This window comes from Haliotis rubra, unplaced genomic scaffold (assembly GCF_003918875.1).
Source record: "Haliotis rubra isolate DU_JTF1 unplaced genomic scaffold, ASM391887v1 Scf242, whole genome shotgun sequence".
NCBI lineage: Eukaryota > Metazoa > Mollusca > Gastropoda > Lepetellida > Haliotidae > Haliotis > Haliotis rubra.
This window is the reverse complement of record NW_025766470.1, coordinates 129,053-148,582: the sequence shown is the minus strand read 5'-3', so window position 1 is coordinate 148,582 and position 19,530 is coordinate 129,053. Positions and strand designations below refer to the sequence as shown.

The 19,530-nt window shown below is 42.3% G+C and overlaps 2 protein-coding genes across 2 annotated transcripts; both read left to right on the top strand.

The window, feature by feature from the left end:
• The first annotated feature begins 2,410 nt into the window (after positions 1-2,410).
• LOC124278821 lies at positions 2,411-7,779 on the top strand. The gene is made up of 5 exons (XM_046714591.1): positions 2,411-2,542; positions 4,095-4,222; positions 5,457-5,621; positions 6,757-6,803; positions 7,741-7,779. The coding sequence occupies exons 1-5, from the start codon at positions 2,496-2,498 to the stop codon at positions 7,777-7,779; spliced, it is 426 nt and encodes a 141-aa protein (XP_046570547.1). The 5' UTR covers positions 2,411-2,495.
• A 5,004-nt stretch (positions 7,780-12,783) lies between these two features.
• Positions 12,784-18,866, top strand: LOC124278819 (calmodulin-2/4-like). Its single transcript, XM_046714590.1, has 6 exons — positions 12,784-12,894; positions 13,484-13,537; positions 15,797-15,915; positions 16,940-17,092; positions 18,186-18,232; positions 18,815-18,866. The coding sequence occupies exons 2-6, from the start codon at positions 13,485-13,487 to the stop codon at positions 18,851-18,853; spliced, it is 411 nt and encodes a 136-aa protein (XP_046570546.1). The 5' UTR covers positions 12,784-12,894; position 13,484; the 3' UTR covers positions 18,854-18,866.
• Positions 18,867-19,530: the final 664 nt, after the last annotated feature.

The following is a 19,530-nucleotide window of genomic DNA, read 5'->3' as shown; positions in this document are numbered from 1 at the left end:
TTCAAGCTGAGCAATTTTTAACAATGAAACTAGTATTTCTAATGCTACACTTTCTTGAAAGCCTGGCTTGCAAATCTGCAACCAAGTATGGGACCAGTGTATTTTTATTACTGCAGACCAAAGATGCTTGTAAGCACAAGAAACATCTTTTGTTCTCCAACTTCGACCACAATGATAATCTTTGCACGCATCACTTGCTGTGTTTTTACGAGTCGCCTTCCCGGTTCATACCGCGCGAACCTAATCACTGCGCATGCGCTATGGGCGCAGCGCAGCACAGCTGTTGAAACCACTTTTCACCCAAGCGCTGGGGTGAAATTAGTGAATCGTTTGAACTACGATTTCGCGGGGTTTTTTTCATCGCGTTATTTTTCAACTTTATATTAAGTTGAATTTGCAGTTTTGATAATTTGTTACTGTAAGTCCATACCGAAGGGTATCAGAATCTGCAAAGTTGTGTTTTGCCTTGCATGTGACCTTTAAATCGACTGTCGACTGACCAGACGCTTTTGGTACTAATCTGTTGGTCGGCTTCTGAGAAATTTACCTGTGGATATTTAAACTAATGGCGTTTGCTGTACTGGCCGCTAGGGCTTGACACAAACTGACCAGTGGACATTTTAGTGAGTGAGTGACATTTAGTACGTCGCTTTTAGCAATATTCCAGCAAAACGGGGACATTTTAGACCGACTACAAGGTTTGTAGGTAGCACCGCTAGAAAAAGCATTTAACATATTGCTGCAAACGGTTACATTCATACCGCGTTTCTTGTTCATTTCGCTATTTATTACCTACGAGGGCGAAAATATCGGGGTTCATATTTTTCATACGATGCCCTAGTGCAAAATATCACTTTGTCATGGTGAGGTGACGTCATGAACAATGCTATGACGTCACGTTTCTTCTGTGACGTTGCGTTCTACATAAGGCGACGGCGGGTAGCCAGCCTATGTTTGAAAGTAGATTTGGGTTTATTTTCCTCAGTTTGACGACTTCGGTAATAAACAGAATATTATATTCGTGCCAATATCATACTATGTTTACGACACTCGTGCCTAAATATCGCTATATCTCTCGCTCTCGTTTAGGCGCTCGTGTCGTAAACATAGTATAACATGGGCACTCATATAATATCCTCTATAGAATACATAAGTAACATTCCAACTGTATCACGGCAGCATGTAAATTATCGAGTCTTGGCCAGAGAAACTACTGAGCGACATCATGAACGAAGATCCGAGACGTTGGACCACAGGCAAACTGTAGCGCAAATCGGGGTGCGCAACAGAGAAACAAATGAGCAGTCTTTCTATATGCGAGTTCGCACATTGTAACCACCCGGTTCTCTATTTCATGAGTTTTTACTATGATGAAACTCGAAAGTTTCCTTGATTGGAATCGAACCACGACCGGCATGGAGGTGATATGGACTCTCTACCAACTTGGCTACATGACCTTCATACGTCATGACGTAAATGGGTTAACGGCGATTAACGTAAAATACCGTGCAAAAGAAAGTATAAACTTAGTTTGACCAAATAATTGAAAACTTAAAAATAGTATCTACTGGGCTGAAAATCTATATAAACAACAAAAATACATTCTTTTGCTGGTCAGGTTATTTCGGTAATTTCACGTCGCGACATCTTTATTTCGCTCGTGGATTTCACTCAAGTGATTAATAATTAGGGCTTTCATCACTGAGGGTTTTAGTCCACGACAAGCGGATCCTGACACGGTAAAGGAAGGTAACTCCGTGCTTCGAACTGTGGTTCGCTTAACCAGGGACCTGATAATAAATGCTCAAGCTGACGCCCACCAAAGCCTTTTACCACTTTAAAGAATAGTTGATTGGACAGGGGTCATTTGGGATTCGTACCAAGGATTATCGGATCCTTGTAGTTAAGAACGTTTAATCCATTGAAGGAATGGGTGAGTGAGTGAATGAGTAGTTTTATGTCGCTTTTAGCAATATCACGGCGGGGGACACCAGAAATAGGCTTCACATATTGTACCCATGTGGGGAATCGAACCCAGGTCTTCAGTGTGACGAGGGGACGCTTTAACCATTAGTCTGCCCCACCGCCATTTGAAAGAATGCTGAAAGCGATGCACGTCAACGTGGAAATAGTTCACAGAGTGCGGTTAGGTAATGCCTGGTTCACCTGACCAGCTATAATCAGCTGTGAAAAGTCAGTTGTAAGATCGCGTGACAGATAACTCGTCTTACGATAAAGCCTTCTAGAAGGTTTGTAACCATATGTCTCTAATAAAAAAAAGTACCAATATTTAAAAATAACATGGTTTTAAAGGTATTCTCATCGGAAGAAATCTATATATTTTACTTTCTCGTGACTTCAATAGCTTCCGGATTGGTGCGGATTTAGTTCAGGAAATCCATAATCCTGATAAAATACCACAGATATTACCTATATATATGTAACGACACATTCGGGTCATTCTTCATTCTTTTCGAATCTCTCCACAGTGAACGATGAAATTCCTAGTCGTTTTTTCCTGTCTTGTATCCTTGGCTTTGAGGTTGGTAGTACATTTAATACTAAGCTTAAAACTCAAACAATATTTTTAATGAGCAAAAAGCATATTGTTTTGTCGTGTTAGTGTTGAATGCTTCCTAGTAGAAATTTTTAGTTTAACCTAGTGAACTTGGTGATAGAGCCTTGTTTTTCTATATCTAAGATGTCACCATATGGTAAAACATGAACGGGACAAATCACCGGTTTGAATTGAAATTTACGGGCATCGAATACTTAATACCACCTTCACATATCAGAACACGGGTGTCTCCAGGCGCGATCGTGAATTTTAATATTTGTTCATTATTAGCGAGAAGCCTTATTATTTTGGCATTTGATACGGAATATTTATAAACTTTAGAATTTCCCAAACATGTTCCAATACAAATACTTTGGTTAGTCACTGCTTATTGCAGCCTATAACTTCTGTCATCTCTCAATAGGGTAAATAGTTAAACTGAGAATTAGGTAAAACAGATTCCTTGTAGTATTTATTTGATTTATTCATTTATTACTTCTACCATGGAGGCATCCTTTGCATGGAACATATAAACATAATTAAGTCGATAATCGGTCGGATTTCTTTCCTACAAAACAAATCCACGGAGTTTACCAGCAATATGGGATCCATTAAGAGTGATACATGATACTGTTTGTTTATTTGGGGATTTCCTTTTGGGTTGCAATGTTATGCCAAGATATGATAAATTATACATCTTACACTACAATGATTCTCTTCCAAATTCACCGTAGACATTGGATTTTCGTGCTGACTAATGAATGTCAGCTGCAATTTCGAGTCATTTCATATAGATTTTTTTCAAATCCCCATTTTTTTAACCTTTCCTTTGAAACGGGGCAAACTGTCGATCGCATACTGTCAAGAGACAAGTTAATATTACTAGTGCTTTGTTAGAAACTGCAAATATAGATTTTGTTGTATTTTCCGCTGAAATTGTACTTGCTATCTAGTGTGATAATTCTTTTTTTTTGGCATGTTTCTAAATAAGGTATTTTCTTTGATGGTTGTGACATTAATGCTAAAAAATATGATGCATCGAAAGTGACACATTTCAACCCTGACTAAACATGTCCAGATCAGTGGCGCTGGGTTTGCCCTGTGGTTGGTTGGTTCCTTGTTTCCTCCGCCTTGTAATATTCCGAAAAGCAGCTTAAAACAATACTCACTCACTAATGTATATATAGGCAGGATAGAGATGGCAACATTGATTTTTAAAATATTATTTCTCTCCGCGGTATGTTTTTAAAACGGTGTCAGAAATGGCCCCTTTAAACGTCGACTGAAGTGAAGACTGGATGTTATTAATTAATGGTAACTGAAGTGAAATCTGGGCCCCGTTCCTCAAAGCGATCGTAGCGATACGACTGTCGTAACTCCCATACTTTAACATAGACTTACGACTGTCGTAGCGCTACGATCGCTTTGAGGAACGGGCCCCTTTGAGGAACGGGCCCCTGATTCGGGACGCCATCGTGGACGTCAAATCATCCCAATGTTGTGATATTGTTGATGAGGAGGACGATGCTTGTTTCAGTCAACATGATCATCACAAAACCACCCAGGCTGTAGCCGAGCACCTGTTCAAGCTTCTAGACACTGACAGGAGCGGGGATGTCTCCAGCCAAGAACTGCTCGGGGCCTTCCATCAGTATGACGCTAATGGTAACATTGTAGATTATTTCTTTCTACACTTTCCTCTCTGTAATCCAACATTCTCTGTAAACGTTACCTCCTCCAATCAGTCATTCTCTTTATACTAGACTCCTTGGAATCTGACACTCTTTTTACGCCTTCCCCCGTTGTAATATCCGCCCTTCTCTCTGTACCGACCTCCCTGTAATCCAATACCCTCTGTAAACTTTCCTCCTTGTAATTCATCATTCTCTTTATATTGGACTCCTTGGAATCTAGCGCTCTTTTTACGCCTTCCACGTTGTAATATCCACCCTCCTGTCTGTACCGGCCTTCCTGTAATCCTCCACTCTCTGTAAACTTTTCTCCCTGCAATCCGTCATTCTCTTTATACTGGACTCCATGGAATTCAGCACACTGTTTAAGTCTTCCCCGTTGTAATATCCGCCCTTCTCTCTGTACCGGCCTCCCTGTAATCTGATACCCTCTGTGTGCAGTTTCCTCTTTGTATTCCGTCACTCTTTTTATATTAGAGCGTCCGCCCGGAGAGCGGAAGGTCGCGGGTTCGACCCCCGACCGCGTCATACCAAAAGACGTTAAAATATGGTACTTGTTGGTCCCTGTCTGGCGTTCGGCATTAATGGGTACAACAAGGACTGGTCGGCTCGGAGTCAGTATAATGTGTCTGAGTGGGGTATTCATGCTTCACTGCGGTATGGTATCTCAGTGGGCTAGCACTATAAAACCAGCTTAAGTCTGGGCTAGTACAAGCAGCCGCACATACACATACACGCTCATGCACGTCGTCATATGAGCGAAATATTCTCAAGCACGACGTTAAACCCAATTTCACCTCACCTCACCTTTATATTGACCTCCCTGTTAACTGACGTATCTATAGGCATCCATCGATTAGAAATCAAGCACACTTTTTCCATCAACCGGTTTGAAATACGGAACCCTCTAGTAACCGACTCCTCTGTAGTTTGACCCCTCTCTATACCAGTTTCCCATCTATCTGACACATTCTCTTCACCGACCTCCATAACTACACTCTACAATCTCTCGCTTTCTCTGTCTATATCTCTCTTTTTCTTTTTGTCTATCTCTCTCTTCCTTATCCTTGTCTCTCTCATTCTCTCTCCCTATATAGTTTGATGTATCGTTACAGTATGTATGTCGTTACAGGTTGCATAATCGTTACAGTGTCTGTCGTTACAGATATGTCGTTCCAGTGGAAATGTCATTATGAATATCATTCCAGATGACGACCGTCTGACCGAGAAGGAGTTCTACTTTGGAGTGTGTCACCACACCCCCGAGATCTGCCCCGAGACTGTCGGTCTATTCCAGGAGTTTGATACTCTCAATGAGAATGTCCTGTGGCTTGCAAACATGAACAGTGTTTACAATCTCTTCGATACAAACGGTATGATGCCCTCCTTTTTACAGACATTGTGTGACCTGCCTTCGTGCTTAGCGGGCGGTTGGGTAGCCTAGTGGGTAAAGCGTTGGCTCGTCACGCCGAAGACCCGGGTTCGATTCCCCACATTGGTACAATGTGTGAAGCCCATTTCTGGTGTCCCCCGCCGTGATATTGCTGGAATATTGCTAAAAGCGGCGTAAAGCTAAACTCACTCACTTACTTGGTGCTTAGCGCTTTGTTTAACGCCGCACGCGGCAATCTTACAGCTGTGTGACGACATCGTGTGATTGACATATTGTCAGTGAACTTTACCACCCAGTCCCGTTAGTCGCCTTCAACACAAACAATGGGTTGCTTTAGACCAATTCTATCTCAGACATTCAAGACTTCAACCGTCCTGGATGCAAACGCTGGGTGCTGCGTCTTTGATGCACTGGGAACATCCTCACTATTTAAATCAAACAGTACGCTGATACACGGAACATATTTACTTAATCCTAAAGCATGTTTTAATGCAATGGAGTGACAAGACAAAAGGACATGAACTTACTCCATTATCTACGAGCGTAGTCATCATATTGTTGTGACTTCGACAGCCACAGCCCGTGAAGATCCGGGTTAGAATTGATCTTCAGCAACCCATGCGACTAACGGGATCGGGTGGTCAGGCTCGCTGACTTGGTTGACACATGTCACTGTATTCCAATTGCGTAGATCGATGTTCATGCTGTTGATCACTGGATTGTCTGCTCCAGACTCGATTATTTACAGACCGCAGCCATATAGCTGGAATATTGTTGAGTGCGGCGTAAAAGTAAACTCACTCACCCACTGACTCACTCACTCGACAGCCACTCTGTCCCTACTGGCCCATATCTGGTGTTCCCCGCCGTGATATTGCTGGAATATTGCTAAAAGCGGCGAAAAATCATACTCACTCACTCACTCACTCACTGTCCCTACTGACTGGTGCGGTCCCCTGTGTGTCGAATTAATTATTTCATTACCAGGCTGTTACGAAGCTTATATGTTTGCTCATGCTATCAACCACTGGCAATGCCATTCCCATGGTAATTAAATGCTGAAAATATTACTCTTATATTACAACATCAAGTGCTATATTCTGCATTTTCTTCAGGAAATGGTGAAATCACCCGCAGTGAGTTTGTCGCCTGGATGACAATCGTGAGTAAATCTGAAACATTGAAAGATGATTCACGTACTCTATACGTAGTGTAGACAGGAGTACGTATTTCTCAGAAACAGCAAATCCGTTAACACGGAATAATAGCACAGTTTATACCAACACTCACAAAAGCATGGTGTCAAGAAGAGCAGATTAAACTCAATACGTTTGACAAACTCTGATGTGACATTACTTATGAAACATCATGTCTTGGACTGGCGCACATGTAACATCATGGTTTGCACCAGTGCAGATCAAACAACACAGTTTGGATAAGGACAAGGAAACATCATTGTTTACACTCGGACAGATAAAATATCATTTTCGACTACACCACCTCATAGTGAAGAGATGTTTCATGCATACATTTATAACAAATAAAATAGCATAGAATATACAAAATCGACTGCCGTTAGTGTCACCCCCAGGATAGAAAAAGGGCTGGGCGACATTATTTCAAAAGGAGCAGATTTCCAAGTATTATGTTAAGTTATCCATGCATATGATTCTTAAAGACTCAAAGAGCACAGTTATTTCACTAAACTTCAACATGAAATAGAAACTAAAAACCACCAAGTGTTAACATCAATTATTGTAATAAAGAGAAGGCATCAAATGAAAAAGGCAGGGCGCCCTGCCTCGGGCAAACACTAGCCGTAGAGGAAACGATGACGTTTTGACTAAACGACACAGTCCAGACGCCAATTTCTGAGTGCGGCGTAAAACTAAACTCACTCACTCACTCACAGTCCAGACTAACACACGGAGCAGCCAAGATCGGGTACACCCCATTGTATTAGGGAGGGCCGTTCGACGTCCGCATGTATCCAGCCATCACTATGGAAAATATACGACTTGGAAACTGATACTTCCCGCCAGTCATCTTCTATAGGTTTAGGTGTACATTTTGAAGTACTAAATGTTTTGGTGTTTCAGAAACTCGACGCGATTAAACAAAGTCTGCCAAAACAGTAAGGTAAGAGTGTCAGCAAAATGTAATACCCCAGACCAGCATATTCAGAACCCAAGACTTGCAAAATCGGTTCACATCAAAATAAAGAAATTGGCATCCATAAATTCTTGCCTTAAAAACAGTTCAATACAATCAATCGGCATCAGAACAGAAGCAAGAACTAAAACCCTGTGGAGGAGTCTAGAGGATGACGGTAAATTATAATTGTTAAAAATATCAGATGCTTCTCTTTTGAATGATTTGTTCAACAATAATTCAGTCGTATTGTATAAGTTCCACTCCTATTTACAAACTTTAGTTTTGTTTTGCAGATAAATATGATGACACACAGTTGCAGACTGGCTGGCCTTGCTGGGACGTATCCCAACATCTGTATTCCCCATTACAACCACACTGCCAATATGATGACACACAGTTGCAGACTGGCTGGCCTTGCTGGGACGTATCCCATTACATCTGTATTCCCAGTTGCATTACAACCACATCTGTCCAAGCCAATATGATGACACACAGTTGCAGACTGGCTGGCCTTGCTGGGACGTATCCCAACATCTGTATTCCCCATTACAACCACACTGCCAATATGATGACACACAGTTGCAGACTGGCTGGCCTTGCTGGGACGTATCCCAACATCTGTATTCCCCATTACAACCACACTGCCAATATGATGACACACAGTTGCAGACTGGCTGGCCTTGCTGGGACGTATCCCAACATCTGTATTCCCCATTACAACCACACTGCCAATATGATGACACACAGTTGCAGACTGGCTGGCCTTGCTGGGACGTATCCCAACATCTGTATTCCCCATTACAACCACACTGCCAATATGATGACACACAGTTGCAGACTGGCTGGCCTTGCTGGGACGTATCCCAACATCTGTATTCCCCATTACAACCACACTGCCAATATGATGACACACAGTTGCAGACTGGCTGGCCTTGCTGGGACGTATCCCAACATCTGTATTCCCCATTACAACCACACTGCCAATATGATGACACACAGTTGCAGACTGGCTGGCCTTGCTCTGGACGTATCCCAACATCTGTATTCCCCATTACAACCACACTGCCAATATGATGACACACAGTTGCAGACTGGCTGGCCTTGCTGGGACGTATCCCAACATCTGTATTCCCCATTACAACCACACTGCCAATATGATGACACACAGTTGCAGACTGGCTGGCCTTGCTGGGACGTATCCCAACATCTGTATTCCCCATTACAACCACACTGCCAATATGATGACACACAGTTGCAGACTGGCTGGCCTTGCTGGGACGTATCCCAACATCTGTATTCCCCATTACAACCACACTGCCAATATGATGACACACAGTTGCAGACTGGCTGGCCTTGCTGGGACGTATCCCAACATCTGTATTCCCCATTACAACCACACTGCCAATATGATGACACACAGTTGCAGACTGGCTGGCCTTGCTGGGACGTATCCCAACATCTGTATTCCCCATTACAACCACACTGCCAATATGATGACACACAGTTGCAGACTGGCTGGCCTTGCTGGGACGTATCCCAACATCTGTATTCCCACATTACAACCACACTGCCAATATGATGACACACAGTTGATGACACAGTTGCAGACTGGCTGGCCTTGCTTGGGACGTATCCCAACATCTGTATTCCCCATTACAACCACACTGCCAATATGATGACACACAGTTGCAGACTGGCTGGCCTTGCTGGGACGTATCCCAACATCTGTATTCCCCATTACAACCACACTGCCAATATGATGACACACAGTTGCAGACTGGCTGGCCTTGCTGGGACGTATCCCAACATCTGTATTCCCCATTACAACCACACTGCCACCAATATGATGACACACAGTTGCAGACTGGCTGGCCTTGCTGGGACGTATCCCAACATCTGTATTCCCCATTACAACCACACTGCCAATATGATGACACACAGTTGCAGACTGGCTGGCCTTGCTGGGACGTATCCCAACATCTGTATTCCCCATTACAACCACACTGCCAATATGATGACACACAGTTGCAGACTGGCTGGCCTTGCTGGGACGTATCCCAACATCTGTATTCCCCATTACAACCACACTGCCAATATGATGACACACAGTTGCAGACTGGCTGGCCTTGCTGGGACGTATCCCAACATCTGTATTCCCCATTACAACCACACTGCCAATATGATGACACACAGACTGCAGGCCTGGCTGCCTTGCCCCAAATATCTGTATTCCCAACTTCACAACCACACTGCCAGACTGGCTAGTCATTGGGGTACCTTGCTGGGACGTATCCAACATCTGTATTCCCCATTAAAAATGATGACAACATCTATACCACGAGTTAAAGCCTCTCTGCCAGAATGATGACACACAGTTGCAGCCTGGCTGGCCTTGTGGAGACGTATCCCAACATCTGTACTACGAGTTTTGCTCGTCGGTTATTGGAATTGATAACATTTCTTCAGATACAGAGAAGAAGGCATATCAAACATTTGAACCAATTTTAATTATTAAATTAAGATCTATATGTATCATTAAAGCAATACGGCGATAATATTCGCACTCTGTTCAAGGTAATTATATAGTATTCCCAGAAATTATTGAGAAAGTTGTTTCGGCAAATATCTAATACGTGTGTAAAAACTATAGAAGTTTTACTTACATTAATATGTTGAGATATGATTCTCTTACAATCTAAGTGTCTTTTCAGTACTTTGTCAGACCTCTTTGCCCTGCAATACACGACTGAATGCCCCTAGGTACACTACCGATCAAAGTTTATTCTGTCCTTCATTAGTCCCCATACATTCACAATAGGGTTAAGATCTGGGCTGTAGTTGGGCCAGTCGAAAACTTGAACATTTTCGTCCGACAACCACTGCTTTGTGTAGCCCGCAGTGTGTTTTGGGTTGTTATGATGCTGGAAAATCCAGTTATCGTCATACAGTGTTCGTGCCGTTGGAAGGAGGTGACCATTTAAGATGTCAACATATCGTTCCTTCGTCAAATTTCCGATGACAATACACAACGGCGTCACTCCACGTGATGGTATCCCACCCCACATGTGAAATTTCGGGCTATGTTTCGGGCGTTGGTAGATGTCCAAATTTTCACACAGTTCGGACAAAATCAGACAGGACTTTCATCAGAAAAGAAAACATTATCCCAATCTTAATTTTCGTGAGCCCTACACCAGTTTATACGTCTTTCTTTTTGTGCATCTTTCATCAATGGTGAGGAAACTTCGCGCTTTTTCACCCAGTTAAGTCTTTGTAATTCTCGTCTTAGGGTTTCATTACATACCTGAGAACTTCCTTTCTTAATCTCATTTCTGATATCCTCAACGCATTTCAATTTTCCCCTATCACAATTTGACCAAGTCGCCGGCGATCCGTAGTACTGAACTTCCTTGGCCTCCTGTCCCTGTCTTGTGCTCAACTCCTGGGGCACAAGATGGGATGTCTACAAGCTAAGTCTTTTGCATTAGTCACACCCCTTTCAAAATCATCTAGAACCAGCTTTCTTTTCTCTTCTGCTGTCAATTCTACCATGTCAACAAAGGAAGCCGTCTGCTACACTAGGGGAGCTAACTCTTGATGTAGTAAGGTTCATTCTTAGGCCTACAAGAGTTGCCTCCCATATTGAGTATCTTACTACATAACGTAACACCTATTTTAAAATTCTATTATCTGTATTAGGAAGCAAAGATGTTCTCAATAATATCTGGGAAAACTGTATAACTTGTAGTATATTCCTCAGATACAATGAAATGGATCACATATATAAAAAAAAGAGAAAGAAAAGGAAACGCACAGGCCAAAAATAAGGAAATGTATAAAGTGCATTTAAGTCTATATAAGTCGATTAAACTTAAACATAGATGAAGAACATTCGACACACGGATGAACATATGTATTGTTGCCATTGTCAGCATTCATTCAGTTCACTCACTGCACATGTGTCAGTACCTGATGACACCAGCAGCAGCAGCCGTCACTGCTCGACATCGCCTTGGAAGGGATTGCAGAAGTCGTCGGATTTTTGCTTGGGGAATTCTTCGCCATTCCTCCTGCAACGGGTTGGCAATTCTGCAATTGTCTCAGGACGATGGTGACGTTTACTCGTCGAACAAGTTCGTCCCATAGATGTTCGATTGGGTTCAGATCAGGCGATTTGGAAGGCCTTGTAAGTACATTGCCCTTTGCACTGGCGAGACAGACACCTGTTACACGAGCTGTGTGGGGTGGAGCGTTGTCGTGTTGAAACAGCTCCCTCTGGCGGTTAAAAAGTGGGAGCAGGTGATGTCGCAGGATTTGGTCGATGTAGCGATTTGCTGTACGATTGCTGTAAACCTCTACTGGCTCTGATCTATACGTGTAGGACGGGGCTGCCCACCACATGACGCTCTTCCACCAAATCTGTCCACCTGTCGAACGCAGTGTCCGTTGCTGTAGCAAATCGGTGACGCAAGATGAATCGGTCCTGAGCAGGAGTGGTCACTCTTGGTCTTCCACTTCTTGGGTCGAATTGAAGCGGGTATATCGATGCCGATGCAACGGCAGACTGGGACTCCCCTGCTTCCAAACGTTCAATGACATTTCAATTTCAGTCAGAAGCATTCATTTTTTATCTTCGTTTACGTCGTAAATGTCGTTATGAAATGATGAATTTGGTTTGACCTTTTATAATTGATGTCTCTACTCATGTTTCATGCACGAGCATTACGTGAACCACTTTTTCTGCATGCACTTTTCATGCATCGTTTTCATTCTTTATGACAAACGTTTACACAGACATTGTAAATGCGTTTGTGCTCAATACACAACAACCACGACATGATTAACGGGATTCAAACAGAGGAATTGTCTTAATGACGACTGCTGTCAGAATATATCGAAATGAACTTCTGAAAACGTCCGAGCGTTTCTTTTTTTTGAAGAATGCCCTTACTTACTTCGGTCATGGGAGATGCCAGCTTGTCTTTTCTAAGATAGGTTCACCTTATCGTGGTCACATGGCAGGGTCGTGTTTAGGATAGGTCACTAACAGCACCCGTTGTTCGTTGTTCTTGTTGCCACTTCTTTTGGACGTCAATCGGGTAAGTCAAATTGACATCTTGATCATATCTAGAGAAACGGTCACAGTTTTTTTAATGTTTAAGAGTTTTTGAATTTATGAATACAAAAGTGATCATTGTCTTTTGATAAGAAATGCGTTATGTTTTTATTTTGTTTATTGATCTTGAACTTGGAGTTGTCACAAAATATTCTTGCCTTTTAGCTGCAGAATGATAACAATACTTTTTGCATTTTACATTTAATATCTTATCTCTAATCTTTAAATGCCGTCTACAGTTTTTTATAAGTGGATATGGAGCAACAAAAGGGATAATGTTAAATAAAAACTAAACAAATGCTTCGATTTCTTGTAACAAATTTGCACCGATATGTTAACATACATACATACATACATACATACATACATACATACATACATACATACATACATACATACATACATACATACATACATACATACATACATACATACATACATACATACATGAATACTGTTCAAACGCACACAATATTGTTTTTGTTAAAAATATAAAACTTTTGAAAATAGATATATTTGATTGTTTCAAAGAAACATTCGTTTTACTTACTTTCCATTTCATTGATTTCCAGGATGATTTGCCTTCTTGTGCTGGCTTTCGCTTACGGTGCACTAAGCGCCCCATCGTAAGTTCATGCTGTGTGAGGAAGACCGCCGCCGTGGTGGTGTGGTTAGAGCGTCCGCCCGGAGAGCAGAAGGTCGCGGGTTCGATCCCCGACCGCGTCATACCAAAAGACGTTAAAATGTGGTACTTGTTGGTTCCTGCCTGGCGCTCGGCATTAATGGGTACAACAAGGACTGGTCGGCTCGGAGTCAGTATAATGTGTCTGAGTGGGATATTCATGCCTCACTGCGGCATGGTATCTCAGTGGGCTAGCACTATAAACCCAGCTTAAGTCTGGGCTAGTACAAGCAGCCGCACATACACATACACACGCATGCACGTCGTCATATGAGCGAAATATTCTCAAGCACGACGTTAAACCCAATTTCACCTCACCTCACCTCACCTCACCTCATGCTGTGTGAGGAGCTTGGGCAGACTAAAAAGATCGGTAATCGGAAATATCGGCCATAGGAATCATTCTTAACGTTTAGCGATGAGAACATTTTGTAATCGATAATATCGTAAATAAACTATTGTGATAAGATAATGTTTAAATTTACTCAGAAAATACCCAAAGTTAGGTCTATATTCACGGGCTGCTCCTAAAGTATGTTCAGGGCTGCGGTTTTGTTGGTAATCCGAGCCTTATTAAAGAGTTTTAGTCGTTTTTGTTCAAAATTACTTCTCCGATATTTTATCGATAATCGATCAATATTCGTTTAACGATGATCGATCTCTGTGATATATATCGATAGCCAGCCAGTCAGCCAGAGAAAAGATAGAGATCAACGTTTATGGTCGATTGTCAAAGTCTAAACCATTCTAAATAAACTAAATCCGGATGTATCGAACTCCACAGACACACCACCGGTTCATTTTACGTGATTCTTTCAACATTAACGTTTAACACCACCTTGGGATTTGAACTATGTTGCAAACATTTGTGATATCTGTCTTCGTTACTTTATAGTTGTCTGTAGTATCATTTAGAATGGTACGCCGATAGGGCATTTCGACAATATAACCTAAGCAGATGAATAAATTGATGCCCCTCGAAATGCCGGATTCCAAAGTAGTATGACTGAAATCAAGCCGACTTAAAACGATGTTTCACATAAAAATATATGCCATTTTTGTTTGTTTGTGTCGATATCTGTTATTGTTGTTCGCTGCAGCTTGTACAGGTGTCAGTGTAAAAGTGTTGTTTACTGTCCATGTGGGTGTCCGTGTAAATGTGTTGTTTACTGCCCATGTAGGTGTCGATACGCTAATTATGCTGTTTACTTTAGCATGTAGGTGTCAGTATTGTAAAAGTGTTGTTTACTGTTCATGTAGGTGTCAGTATTTTACAAGTGTTGTTTACTGTCCATGTAGGTGTCAGTATTCTAAAAGCGATGTTTTACTGTCGGTGTAGGTGTCAGTATTCTAAAAGTGTTGTTTACTGTTCATGTAGGTGTCAGTATTCTAAAAGTGTTGTTTACTGCCCATGTAGGTGTCAGTATTCTAAAAGTGTTGTTTACTGTTCATGTAGGTGTCAGTATTTTACAAGTGTTGTTTACTGTTCATGTAGGTGTCAGTATTTTACAAATGTTGTTTACTGTTCATGTAGGTGTCAGTATTTTACAAGTGTTATTTACTGTCCATGTAGGTGTCAGTATTCTAAAAGCGATGTTTACTGTCGGTGTAGGTGTCAGTATTCTATAAGTGTTGTTTACTGCCCATGTAGGTTTCAGTATTGTAAAAGTGTTGTTTACTGTTCATGTAGGTGTCAGTATTTTACAAGTGTTGTTTACTGTCCATGTAGGTGTCAGTATTCTAAAAGTGTTGTTTACTGCCCATGTAGGTGTCAGTATTCTAAAAGTGTTGTTTACTGTTCATGTAGGTGTCAGTATTCTAAAAGTGTTGTTTACTGTTCATGTAGGTGTCAGTATTTTACAAGTGTTATTTACTGTCCATGTAGGTGTCAGTATTCTAAAAGCGATGTTTACTGTCGGTGTAGGTGTCAGTATTCTATAAGTGTTGTTTACTGTTCATGTAGGTGTCAGTATTCTAAAAGTGTTGTTTACTGCCCATGTAGGTGTCAGTTTTCTAAAAGTGTTGTTTACTGTTCATGTAGGTGTCAGTATTTTACAAGTGTTATTTACTGTCCATGTAGGTGTCAGTATTCTAAAAGCGATGTTTACTGTCGGTGTAGGTGTCAGTATTTTACAAGTGTTGTTTACTGTTCATGTAGGTGTCGATATCCTATTTTTGATGTTCATTGTTTAATTTCTTTTAGAACTGCGCCGGACTTGGCGACAACTTTCAAGCAAGCCTTCAGCAGAATCGATAGTGATGGAAGCGGCACTGCTGATGTTTCAGAATTTCTGAATGTTTTTGACCATTATGACCTCAACCGTAGGTTTTGTTCAGAATATCTTTTGAGGATTTATTATTTTCAACTCATTATTCAAAACATGAGTTTTACAATACACGAGACAATCTCTCTAACATATACTATCACTCTCGCAATCAATATAAATCCTAATTTGCCACGGAATCAAAAGGAAGGGTTCGGAGACATGTTTCTCGGAGTGAGATTAGCTTTACGCCGCTTTTAGTAATATTCCAGCAATATCACAGCGGGGGACATCAGAAAAGGGCTTCACACATTGTACCAATGTGGGGAATCGAACTCGGGCCTTCGGCGTGACGAGCGAATGCTTTAACCACTAGGCTACCCCACCGTTCTTATGTGTTGACGAAATGAGTCACCAAGAGAGAGTGTAGCACCACAGTTCGACTGTGTAATATATACATGGACAGGTTTATTGTATCCGTTGATTTAGAATGACATCGTGGGGAAGATACGGTTTCACGAGCGACAGCGTACTAATGCCGCTCTTCACTGTAAAATATAAGGGGGCGGTGGGGTAGCTTAGTGGTAAAAGCGTTCGCTCGTCACGCCGAAGACCTGGGTTCGATTCCCCACATGGGTACAATGTGTGCAGCCCATTCTTGGTGTCCCCTGCCGTGATATTGCTGGAATATTGCTAAAAAACTAAACTCACTCACTCACTGTAAAATATCCTTGCCGACACACCTATCAGGTCTCCCGACTCGTAAATTTATACTATGTCTCGTGATATGTTCCACACAGCAATCTTTAGAAAAGTTGATATTCCAGAAGGACAGGATCCACATTAAAAGGTTGCACTATAGACGGATGTCTACCGAGCAACCCAGTTCATTAGTACTCGTACACCAAAATTCCTCCATGACTACCCGGAAAATATATTAGTATAGTTCTTCACAAAACTGGACTTTAAACCAGGCCATTTTGATTTAGAACCAAATTGCTTAACACTCACGACATAGCTTAAGATAGTTATAATCTTTTGTTATTGAATATCATAAATTAAAATATGTCTTTTAATTTCAGATGATGGCAAGATGACATTGGCCGAGTATATGAGTGTTAATAAGGTACCAAAATACATTGCTCAAGCGGTTTTCAAGCCTGTTGACGCCGACCACGACGATGTCCTCCAGAGGACCGAAGTAAACAACGTCGTCGCCGCGTTCGACACCGACGGTAATGAACCTTGACCTTGACTATGACCACGTCTTCAGCAACCCATGCTTGTTGACGCCTACCACGACGATGTCCTCCAGAAAACGTCATCCCCGCGTTCGACACCGACGGTAATGAACCTTGACCTCGACTATGACCACGTCTTCATCAACCCATGCTTGTCAAAAGATACGAGATCGGGTGGTCAAATGGATATTCACGATGTGACTCACTTGATTGTCTTATCCAGAATCGACGATTTAGCCGGTCATGAGTGAACCCGGGTCATCGAACCCGGGTCATCAGCGTTGTGCTAGGGTTACACTATGTCCCCGGAGGCCACGACAGCCTCGTTTCCCCGAAACGTAGTGCGCCATGGGTTTTGGCCGTTTTTCCTCCAAACTCAAGTTCTGTTAGGTCCTGCTAAGTTTTCTCAAGGTCTATCACGGTATCCGTGATGGGCTGTTGGGAAACACAGGCTGCTGAGTCCCGGAAGCTCAAAGGCGCACTACGGTTCGGCCCGCCGTCCACTACGGATGCCATTACGTTTCCTCCCGGCCTGTCGCGTTCTGATGGGTTCCCTCACGTTTCTCACGTTTTGATCAAGGTTTTGACACATTTTGCGCGTTCTGTCAAGACTTGCTACGGATGAAACGTGGATGCCGGCCAGCTTTCTGTCCACGGTATAAAAAAGGCCTCCCAAGTAATAGCAGCCATTGTATCCTGAGACATAAGCGCAGCATAAAACCCCCAAGATGAAGACTATTTTGCGTTTGTAAGTTTGCTACGGGCATACATCTAGTCCTTGCGTCAGGAAGAAGGCGATCATCAACTGCAGGAAGAAGGCGATCATCGGCTGCAGAGAGGAAATGCCAGAGGACGCAACGTGCCGTATTTCGCCTGCCCTGTAAACCGTCACACGCCTGGATGCCTCGTGATGGAACAGGACGAATCGGCTACCATACAACCAAGCTTGCCGTGAGAACTGGGACAAAACGGGCAGCAAGGGTGAAACAACCGGGACAAAACGCAAAACAAACGTGGCCGAACGTGACAAAACTTGAAGGAATTACAAATTAACAACCCAAACAAACCCATGTCATCATCTTTTCAGGTGATGGCGTCGTCAGTCTCGCGGAATTCGTCAATAAGTACCAGCAGGTAAGTCATCATCGCACTCCGAACTAGGACGCATTTTGACCTTTTTGAACAAAAATGACAAACAATACAATTCAGTGTTTAAGCTTGAAAATTAACACGTTCATGTTAGCAATTTTGAAGTTAGTCTAAGTTTATGCAATTCCGTAACACAAGATTTAAAAACATGTTATCACTGTTTGTTCGGACCCTGTGCTACGAGTAGAGACAAGCGAGTGGGTGAGTGAGTATGGTTTTACGCCGCTTTTAGCAATATTCCAGGATTATCACAGCGGGGGAGACCAGGAATGGGCTCAATACGTTATACCCGTGTGGGGAATCGAACCCGTGTCTTCAGTGTGACGAGCGGGCGCTTTAACCATTAGGCTACCCCACCGCCGCTAATAGTTCCACAATGTACTATAACGCCCAACATGAAGTTACAGCGTTACGTGACGCACCCATACCAAAAGATAGGTACCTAATCTTTTCGACTCAAGACACGTTATTTTTCTGACCCTTCAACATGCAAACTCAGGTATTCGGTATTTGTGAGCGCAATTTGAACACAAATGATTAATTTCAATCATTTCTTTCTTCTTCTAGATTTTCGCCTCGCTACCAAACCCTCCTGTTGGTAAATAAAAACTATGAGCAACAGTTCATTGTTACTTTTTCTTCTGGCAGACACAAACATGTCTCAGCTGTGTCGTGTCCATTGTCCACCTGTAGGCGTAATACAAAAATGTATATAGAAGACGTCGCACGGATCACGATCAACAGTTTACATCGGCGTATAGCTGACTGGTGGGGACGTATCCCAATATCTTTACTACGAGTTAAAGCCTCTCTGTCAACATGACACACAGTTGCAGTCTTGCTGACTTGTGGGGACGTATCCCAACATCTGTACTACGAGTTAAAGCCTCTCTGTGAACATGACACACAGTTGCAGACTAGCTGACTTGTGGGGGCGTATCCCAACATCTGTACTACGAGTTAAAGCCTCTCTGCCAGAATGATGACACACAGCAGAGGCGTTGGAATGATGTAATCTGTCTCACCAGATAGAAATGTCGTAATTTTATTCGAAGACTTTATATTGCTCTTCAGTGGTATTGAATGTGGATACCATTATATGTTCACATGCTAACATGATTTAACGCCGTATCAGCACATTTGCAGCTATTTGATGGTTTTGAATAATTAGCCACCATAAGAAGAAAATACCTCTCGTAATATGACACTGGATCTCCATCTCACACAGTTACCGTGAACACGTGACAATCATATCCTTCATAATATGTTTGTCTATTTTGTTT